This window comes from Scomber scombrus, chromosome 3 (genome assembly GCF_963691925.1).
Source record: "Scomber scombrus chromosome 3, fScoSco1.1, whole genome shotgun sequence".
Classification (NCBI taxonomy): Eukaryota; Metazoa; Chordata; class Actinopteri; order Scombriformes; family Scombridae; genus Scomber; species Scomber scombrus.
The window spans coordinates 18,396,109-18,405,472 of record NC_084972.1 but is presented as its reverse complement, the minus strand read 5'-3'; the positions used below and the strand labels follow the sequence as shown (position 1 = coordinate 18,405,472).

General features: G+C 38.7%; 1 protein-coding gene across 2 annotated transcripts; it reads left to right on the top strand.

The window, feature by feature from the left end:
• Positions 1 to 812: 812 nt before the first annotated feature.
• On the top strand, positions 813 to 9,245 carry bap1 (BRCA1 associated protein-1 (ubiquitin carboxy-terminal hydrolase)). Of its 2 annotated transcripts, none has more exons than XM_062415444.1 (17): positions 813 to 991; positions 1,230 to 1,259; positions 1,406 to 1,460; positions 1,670 to 1,802; positions 2,002 to 2,121; positions 3,526 to 3,587; positions 3,742 to 3,884; positions 4,313 to 4,391; positions 4,487 to 4,610; positions 4,985 to 5,126; positions 5,259 to 5,437; positions 6,098 to 6,231; positions 6,379 to 6,842; positions 7,028 to 7,266; positions 7,437 to 7,529; positions 7,629 to 7,701; positions 8,290 to 9,245. In XM_062415444.1, exons 1-17 carry the CDS (start codon positions 955 to 957, stop codon positions 8,421 to 8,423), a joined length of 2,241 nt encoding a protein of 746 aa, XP_062271428.1. In that variant the 5' UTR covers positions 813 to 954; the 3' UTR covers positions 8,424 to 9,245. The 2 variants fall into 2 exon arrangements, with proteins under 2 accessions (XP_062271428.1, XP_062271427.1); XM_062415443.1 differs by having other exon boundaries at positions 5,253 to 5,437.
• The last annotated feature ends 119 nt before the right edge of the window (positions 9,246 to 9,364 follow it).

Sequence of the window (9,364 nt, the reverse complement as noted above, 5' to 3'; positions counted from 1 at the left end):
AACAGGTTGTCTGATTGGTGTTACAATTGCCCTAAATATTTAATTAATATTTAATATTTTCATGTTATATGTTTAAAAAAAATGAGAAAAGTAGCAATTTAAAAAACAAAAAAACCCATAACTAATAATCACCATAGAGAGATAATTACAGTGTTTATAGTAGAGCCTGACCAATAGATCAGGGAACCAATATTATCAGCAGATATTGACCTATCACAGATATGTTGTCCAATATATGCTGATATATAAATACTTTGAAAAAAAGTCATATAAGCAGCATTTTTAGTATACTTGATCATAGTATACTTTATTAACTCAGGTTTATTATATGCATGCTTTTTTTTGTCCTTTGTGGGTTTTTTTTTTTTTTTTAATTCAGAGCTAATTATAGTTTCAGTGCACTGATGTAATTTTACACAATAATATTTATTGTTTAATTGTTAAATATCACGGCCTCCATTGCACATCTTTGTCACAAATGTTTGATAACCATATTTGAGGGATAATTGCTAAAAATCAAATATCAGTCAGGCTCTAGTTTATGATGTGAATTGTGTTCATTATTTACAATTATCACGATTCTGTTTTTTGTTGTTAATCTATGTTTTCCTCACTGTTACTTAACTAATAACGGGTATTGTTTTAAATGTGTTATCACAGTTAATACACAAAATAAATAATACTAAACAAACAAACAAATAGCTCTTCTTTAGGACTACAGGAAGCTCTTGTTCGGACTACAGGAAGTCGCGGGTCGGACTTTTTTGCGACCGTCGTCGTAATTTGATGACGTTGATTGTAGGCGGCCTGTCTATTGTGTTTATCTTGAGCTGCAGTGTTGTGTCGTGAATGGATACAGCAGCGGTGTCGTTAACTATTATTACTCCTGTGTTGGACATGGACTGGAAAACATCTTAGTCTCTTAATATTAGTCAACTGCGGACAAATGCAAAGATGAATAAAGGCTGGCTGGAGCTCGAGAGTGACCCAGGTGAGAGATTTCAGCTCAGCTAACTAACGCTAGCTTCTACGTAAAGCCAGATGGACAGTTTAGCTTCTTAAGCAGCTCGACTTTAAAACTCAACAGAACATATGAACATGGCGAATTGTAATGTTAAAGAGTATTGTCTTCTTAAAAATGAAGGTTACTCGATCCATCATCTCAGAGAAGACAACATACTGCATTAATATGGACGAGTAACACTGAATTAAATGTTTTACAATTTCAGGACTGTTCACTCTGCTGGTCGAAGATTTTGGTGAGTATTTCATTTCAAGAAACCTTTCGTATTGCTGCAATGTGGAAAAAAGACACAATATTGCAGAAAGCACCAGAATTTGAATCTTGTATTTATGTGATGGTGAAAGCAATCGTGGTAAAACCGAGATTTGTTGTGGTCTGTAGGAGTCAAAGGAGTCCAAGTAGAGGAAATATATGACCTGCAAAGCAAATGTCAAAGGTATGTAACATTAAATCTGTCTGGTGAGCAGTAGCTACCAATGAAACCATCCCATTCACTTGAAGGAGAAAGTGTATCCAAAATTTTAACTACAGTTTATGTACGAATTAATGCTTGGGTTGTCTGTTGTTATAATGAAGCTCCTGCACTTTTTTTGGACTTCAGCAACTTCATGTTGAAAAGTATTTGTACTTAATTCTTTGTTTCAGCCCTGTCTATGGCTTCATCTTCCTGTTCAAGTGGATTGAGGAACGTCGATCCAGGAGGAAAGTTAACACTTTGGTGGATGAAACCTCTGTCATTGATGAGGAAATTGTAAATGATATGTTCTTTGCTCACCAGGTAAGTTATTAGTTATTGTAATCATGTGTAGCTTTCTGAATGATTACTGAACAAACTGATTTATTTATTGAAATTACACTAGATTATTTAGGAGCTTTTAAGTTTCAGAGCTTAGTACTGCTGTCCCTAATGTAATGTTGCTCTTAATTGATTATTGTCCTGACTTATTGGGTGTTTATGCTGTAATTTTTCTATACAGCTGATACCAAATTCATGTGCTACCCATGCCTTGCTGAGTGTGCTTCTGAACTGCAGTGGCGTTGAGCTCGGCACCACTCTTAGTCGCATGAAGGCTTTCACAAAAGGCTTTAGTCCAGAGGTAAGATGACCCCACACTCACTCATGTATGTCTGTTATTTCTAGTGTAATTTACTAGCGTGCTTTTTCTTCAGTTTCTATTTGACAGTCAGCTCTCAGATTTGTTTTTCATTTGGCTGCAACATGTTGAGAGATCATAGTAATTTGACAAAACCTATATAGGATCTATAAAGAAAGAGTGAAAATCGGTTAGGAAAGAAGCATCTATTTTTAGATTAAATGTATTAGAGTGGACAGCTCCAAAAAATGGACATAGATTTCCAAGCTTATCCATCTAGTTATATTACTTTTAACATAATTTTTTAAAATCCATGCATTAGCTGTGACCTTCTGGGGTTGATTTTTATTTGGCTGACATGGGATGAGAAGGAGAGAGAGATGAGAAGGGAAGGGATGAGAGAGAGAGAGAGAGAGACACAAGGAAGAGACCCCAGGACAGAGGAACTGTTTACTAAACCGAACATCGTCCCTTCCTTCAGCATCATTTTTAGGAGATTGCGATTACTCATGATGCGCAGAATCTCAATTGTCAAATGTGTAGAAATACGTAACGGTAACTTATTTAAGTTTAAAAGACAAGCACTTGGGGCCTGATGACTGCTACTATTATACCAATTATAAATCTATTGCAGCATCACAGAATGTGACTGATAGAAATGACACAAATTAGCAAGATTAAAATGTGCATTACTGAAGTAACAGAGTGGATGTCAGGAAACCATAAAAACAGCTACATTTAAAATTAGATTTACAGCTGGCAGCAACAGAGAGTACAACGTACTTTTCAGGCTTAGGCTGAAATCATAGTGATGATGATAATAACTTCAGCTGTATATCACTGTAGAGCTGAATGTTTTTCCTGGATGAACCAAGATGGCCTTGGAACGCACGATAAGAAAATAAAAGTATTTGGGCTTATGAAAAAAAAGGAGAAAAGACTATTTTCATGATTCAGATTTTACACAGATGTAATATTTTTAATTTATGAATAACTATAGAGCTATTGATAGTATCGTTTCCACAGGTAGATTACTTAATCTGCAGTATTATAATGATGCAATATTAATATCACAGTAATGCTCTTTCCACAGCAGTCCAGCATGTTCTTCACTGTTCCACCAGATCAGCTGTTCAATCAATAACTAGATTTTGATTGAATAGGGTGTAACTGTCTGTTTAAGAAAAATGTCTGCAGTTATGGTTCCTCGCTCCAAGCTCCTCTGGGAGCATCTTCTTGCTCCTCATCTCCTCCTAAATCCATTTAGGGGCTGAAAAAGTTAGGAGGGGACAAAGCATAATTAGCCGCATGGAATGCAAATGTGGTCTGAATTGCTCACTTGTATGCTCTCTCTCGCCCAACCTACTGTCATGTTTAACTTTCAATTTTCATGTTGTTTTTTTCCAGAGTAAAGGTTATGCAATAGGAAATGCCCCCGAGCTTGCCAGAGCACATAACAGCCATGCCAGGTAAGTTTCAGTCAGTGGTTCCTTGTTACATTTCGAAGTGGATCTGATTCTGTGGAGAAAAAAAACGTGTGTGATTGGTCTGCCACCCTCAAGGAGATGTCAGGCTTTGTGCATTGATCAGTTTCTCAAGCTCTCTTTCTGTGTTTCTATGGAGACCGGAGCCCAGACACCTGCCAGAGAAACAGAATGGGATCAGTGCAGTACGCACCATGGAAGCCTTTCACTTTGTCAGCTATGTGCCCATCAAAGACCGCCTCTTTGAGCTCGATGGACTCAAGGCTTACCCCATTGACCACGGTAAGAGTATATACTGATGCAGTACTTACTTGTACTACTTTGTCACAATCTTTATTCTGGTTACTACATTCAAGATTGATTTGATTTCAAGCCACTTTTCAGGTAGCAGTGTTCATACACCTCAACCCCTACAGTGCATAGCCTGAAATCTTCAATCATAGACTCACTGGCTGTTTAGTCCAAAATGAATGAAATGAATAAAAAAGGGACCTTTTGCTCCCAAAGCCCCTAATCGATGTTGGAGTGTTCTTCTAGAAAAGGCCAAGCAAACTGATTGTTATCTAAACACATTTATTTACAAGAAAGTATAATTCTAAGGCTTTTCTTTCCTTGGAGCTGTATAAATGCCTTTAGTGATGTTTTGTTAATTTCTGCTGTCGCGAAACACTCATATTTTTAAGAAACTATAATATTACACTATATTTCAGGGCCCTGGGGAGAGGAGGAGGAATGGACTGATAAAGCTCGGCGAGTTATCATGGAGAGGATTGGACTGGCCACTGCTGGGTGAGTCTTAAACCAGTTTGTAAGCAGAGGAGGTTCAACTTCCACATAAGCCCCTCATGGCTTCATTCTCATGCTACGGCTCCCCTCTTTCTCAGTGAGCCGTACCATGACATCCGCTTCAACCTGATGGCAGTGGTGCCTGACCGCAGGATGAAGTACGAGTCCAAACTGGAAATTTTGAAGAGGAATCGACAGACAGTTCTGGAGGGTCTACAGAAGGTCAGGAACTGATAGAAGTCTCATCCCAGGCAGATCGCAGTCCCACAGCTCTTTAGTGTCTTCAACAAACACATGAAAGCTGTGTGTTTAGATGATTAAATTAAGTGAGCCAGAGAGAATAGGCATTAAGATGACTGTGAACTGTCACTTTGTTCAACCTCATATTTAAAAAAAATGGATTAATTTTAATAACTTTTGCCACAACATGTCATAGTAAACAGTTTTTCATACTGCGTGGCAATATTTTGTCTTCAAATGGAATTTTTAAGGGAAATTAAGAGCTGTCAGAATTTATCCAAGCCCGCTCCCCCTAATCATGTCTGCTGACAAAGTGCTTTTGGGAGGGTTATTAAAAAATTTTCTCATATCTTCAGATGATCCGGCTCACCCAACCTGAGCTGGTCCATGACAAGAAGCAGCAGGACTCTTCCTCTCCTGGCGATAGCACCGCTACAATCAAGAAGGAGGCAGATGTGGAGCCAGTTACATCACAAGGGGCTGATCAGGCTTCTTCAGGTGCTTCAGGCAGCTTTTATCCCCCAGTCTTTTTTTCTTAAATGTATTTATTTGTCTTGTAAATTGTGGCAGGATTTATCACAAACATTTAACTGATGCATTTAAATACATTTACTCCTGTTTTAGATTCAGTGGACGAGTCAGGAGGTCAGTCTAAAGATGCCCCAAGTCGTTCAGGAAACACTAAGGTCATGGGAAAACCACCAGTCCCTGCAGGAGGAGGCTCCCAGCAAGTCACCAGTCCCAACCCTATTGTTCAACGCCTGCCTGCCTTCCTAGACAACCACAACTATGCTAAATCTCCAATGCAGGTATGATGGGAAGTGGGGTGTGAAGGTCCTGGCTTAGAAAGGACACTTGTTCATCACTTACCAGTGTGAACCAGATTCTTCCCGAGTTTTGGCCTATAAATAACTTTAGATGCTTTGGTTGTAATGTATGATTAGGGTTGTGTTTGGGGGCTGCAAATAATAATTTTCTTAGATAGATATTAATAATCATTTGAGAAAATAAAAAAGTGGTAAATCTTTATGATTCTGATACTTGAATGAACAAATTTAAGGCATTTTTGCTTAAAAACTTAATTGATTAATCAGTTTAGTAGAATTGAATTAGAACTGGTATGAAGTTGTAGATTTACAGTGTGTTCAGTCAATCAACTAATGGTTTATTAATGTATTGTTTCCCTTGTCAGGATTCTACTCAGATTTGAGAAATACTGTATGTATTTGATGTTTGCGTCCGTCAAAATTTTGGAGTATGCTAATTTTGTTTCCATGAAAATAAACTTCCAGCAAGTTAGGCAGATCTCACTCTGCTCTCCATCGGCCTCCAATATTATTCTGTAAAAATTAAAACTTTAATTGTCTTTCTTTTTCTCAGATACAATTTTTTTCTTTGGTCCATTAATCATTTTTGTGGCTGTAAACAAATTTTCTCTGAGTATTTATTGAAGATTCTCTGATTGGCAGGAAGAGGAGGATCTAGCTGCTGGAGCTGGTCGCTCTCGGATACCGGGCCCTCCCAAACCACCGTATTCTGATGACGAAGATGACTATGAGGATGAGGATGAGGAAGTAACTGGATCTGCAGGCACATCAAACAGGTTAGTATTGTAAAGTGGGACCTATTGTGACCTGACTGAAGGCTGCTTAAAGTCAAAAAATTGTTGCTTTGATAGATTTAGCTTAGGTAATTTTTACGCTCCTCAAGCTTAAGCTCTAGCATTTATGTTAACTTTTTTTTTTTAAAGATTTAGGCGGAAGGCCAGCCTACGTTCACGAACAGGACGTGTTGGGACTGGAATGGAAAGCCAGATTGCCCTGAGTGTCCTGGCTGAGAAACTGAAAAAGGAGGTCCAAAGGAAAGATGCCCTAAACACACCTCTTTCAGTACGCACAGAGGGCCGCACCGGGGGCATCTGTATCACATCTGCTTCACAGCCTTCCCCCACACCCAGCAACGAAAGTACCGACACAGCTTCTGAGATCGGCAGTGCCTTCAACTCCCCGCTGCGCTCGCCTGCACGCTCCCAGGCCGCCACGCGCCCGTCCAGTCCAGTGGCTTCCCATCTGTCTCGTGTGCTGTTTGGAGAAGATGAGATGCTGAGGCTAGACTCCAGACATAACCGTGCTGTAAGAGAACTGGGTCCCTCTGTCAGCATGGCCTTGCTACATCTGCAGGAGGACGGAGTCATCTATGCTCTTCCTCCATCTGGTCTGTACAAAAGGCTTTCATCCATGTTATTTTTACATGTGGTTTAAAGGCCTCTGCTGAAGTAACAATCTGATCCTGTCACTTGACATTAGGAATTGTAATCATTTAAGACAGTAGAAGTAAACAGTATGATAATAAAGAGTTGGTGTTTTGTAGTTTTGACAGACTGTCTATTGTCTGTACAGCAGATTTAGCTGCTGATGGCACCAAGCAGCCTTCCACTCCTGAGAAGATAAAAGACAAAGAGCAAGCAGGCCTCAAAGCACCAAAGGAAGAAGTAAACAAGGGAGATGAGGGACCATCAGTAGAGGTGAAAGAAGAGGAGAGCAAAGATGGAGCAGAGGTGAAACCCAGTAAGGAAAAGCTTAACGCTACGGAAACTGCTACGGACAGCAAGCCCCCTGGGGATAAGTACTCACCCAAAGTAAGTCCAGAAAAATTCCTAGTGCTGTAATGTACTGTAGTATGTATCTTACTCTGCCATCAGTCTGCCAAGATTGTTTTATATTACAGTAGTGCTGCCAATTAAGGAGCTGTATGCTAGAAATATATAATAAACAAACACAGCAGTTCATCTTACTCTGTCTCTTGCAGGAGCTGCTTGCACTGCTCAAGTGCGTCGAGGCAGACATTGCCAATTATGAGGTGTATCTAAAGGAGGAAGTAGAAAAGAGAAAGAAATACAAAGTAGGTTTTGTTTACCTAGAACCAATCAAATATCTTTGTAGGAGGCATTGGTTTTTAAAATGAGCTTTCAATCAAAATATATTTTTTTCATTTGTTCAGATTGATGATCAGAGGAGGACCCATAATTATGATGAGTTCATCTGCACCTTTATATCAATGCTGGCCCAGGAAGGTAAGTAAAGATCACTACCTCCTCTTCTTTTATTTACTACCTACAACGTCCTGCACTCTGGTGGTGTCCACACACTGCCCACATCTGAGGTTTTTCACATCACACCATATTTATGGATGTTTTTTGTACTGAAAGTCTGAGGTAAGTGTTGCACTGAAGGGGGAAAAAACAAAAAGAGACTGTCACAAGTGCAGAGTAGTGAGCATCCCCAAAACAAAAAGCCTTATTACTCCCTATAGGAATATGCCTAATTGTTTGAATATGAATATTTTTTTATGACAAGATAGAATAACGGAAGAATTACCATTTTCTCCATTTTTAATTAAGGTTCAGAGTATTACCAGTTATACCTATCCAATCAGAAATGCATACAGAACCACTTTTTCCTATTAACACTGCAGGTATGACATTACTGCACACACTTGCATAATTCACCCAAAAATAACAAGAAGAAAAAAAAGACAATTAACATTTTTCACCATCAGACATAAACAAAAAAATGACTTACAGGCTAAAAAATCTGTTGTTTGTTGGTGTTTTCATCATTTCTTTGTTCCTTATTTAATTCTGTGTGTGTATCTTCTGCAGGCATGCTGGCCAGCCTCGTGGAGCAAAACATTTCAGTGCGTCGTCGGCAGGGAGTGAGCATCGGCCGCTTGCACAAACAGAGGAAGCCTGATCGCAGGAAACGCTCAAGACCTTACAAGGCCAAACGCCAGTGATTATAAACAATCATAACTCCTGTGAGCACCAAGCAATCAAAGTAAAGAAACTGCTGCACTCCTGAAACTCTCTCATACAGGCAGTTTAATGTTGTATTTTAGCCAGAGCCTCCTCTTCTTCATGAAACTGACTCTGTTTGGTCAGTTTTTTTTTTTATTATCACATATGTATATATGTACTACCATTTTAGTATCAATGTAAATTTACTTCATTTCTTGTGCCACTTCTATCTCCCGTTTGTAAATATGAGAAAGGCATGTCCCCAATAATGAACCTGACTGCTTTTTGTCTCAGAAGGGTTATTAGTACAATTTGAGTTATTTGAATCTCTTTTACGTGTCACATAATTACAATTTGATAACAAAAAGTCAATATTTCCTCCACTGTATCCCTCACTGATGTTTTTACGGTGCCAATGAAGTATTGAATGTTTTGACAAAAACAGGCCATGTGTTCCATTCATCAACATCGTGTCAGTTTATATGTATTCACTATCAGTAATTCACTATATAACATTCAAGTAATCTTTTAACAACATTCCTCGTGAACAATTTCAAACTTGAAAAGGAGACACAATGCATCTTTTCATTGGAATGCCTATCAAGGATCTCTCGCTGTGTATGTATTTCTTTCGAGATCCTGCAAATGAAAAACAATCTCCTGTTATTTTTGTACCTGAAATGCACCTCAGAACGGAGTGAAAATGAAGTTGCACTTGTGCAGTCGTGTGTTTTGTACATATGTATCTGTTAATTGGCTCAGCATCACGTCCGTACACTGAGCTCACTTGTTCTTTGTGCTTGCCAATTCATACTTCAATAAAGTCATTTAAAACATCTTGTCTGTAATCCCAATTTATTTATTTATTTAATTTTTGTTTCAAGTGCTTGACTGCAGTGGTCGATTCAGGATTATAGTGTTTCGAATGACAGTATTGCAT

Excerpts from the sequence above, each read along its gene's own strand:
- bap1 (XM_062415443.1), top strand. The coding sequence starts at position 955 with ATGAATAAAGGCTGGCTGGAGCTCGAGAGTGACCCAG. Across the intron at positions 1,461-1,669 it reads CTGCAAAGCAAATGTCAAAG|CCCTGTCTATGGCTTCATCT; the intron begins GTATGTAACATT and ends TCTTTGTTTCAG. Across the intron at positions 7,702-8,289 it reads ATCAATGCTGGCCCAGGAAG|GCATGCTGGCCAGCCTCGTG; the intron begins GTAAGTAAAGAT and ends TATCTTCTGCAG.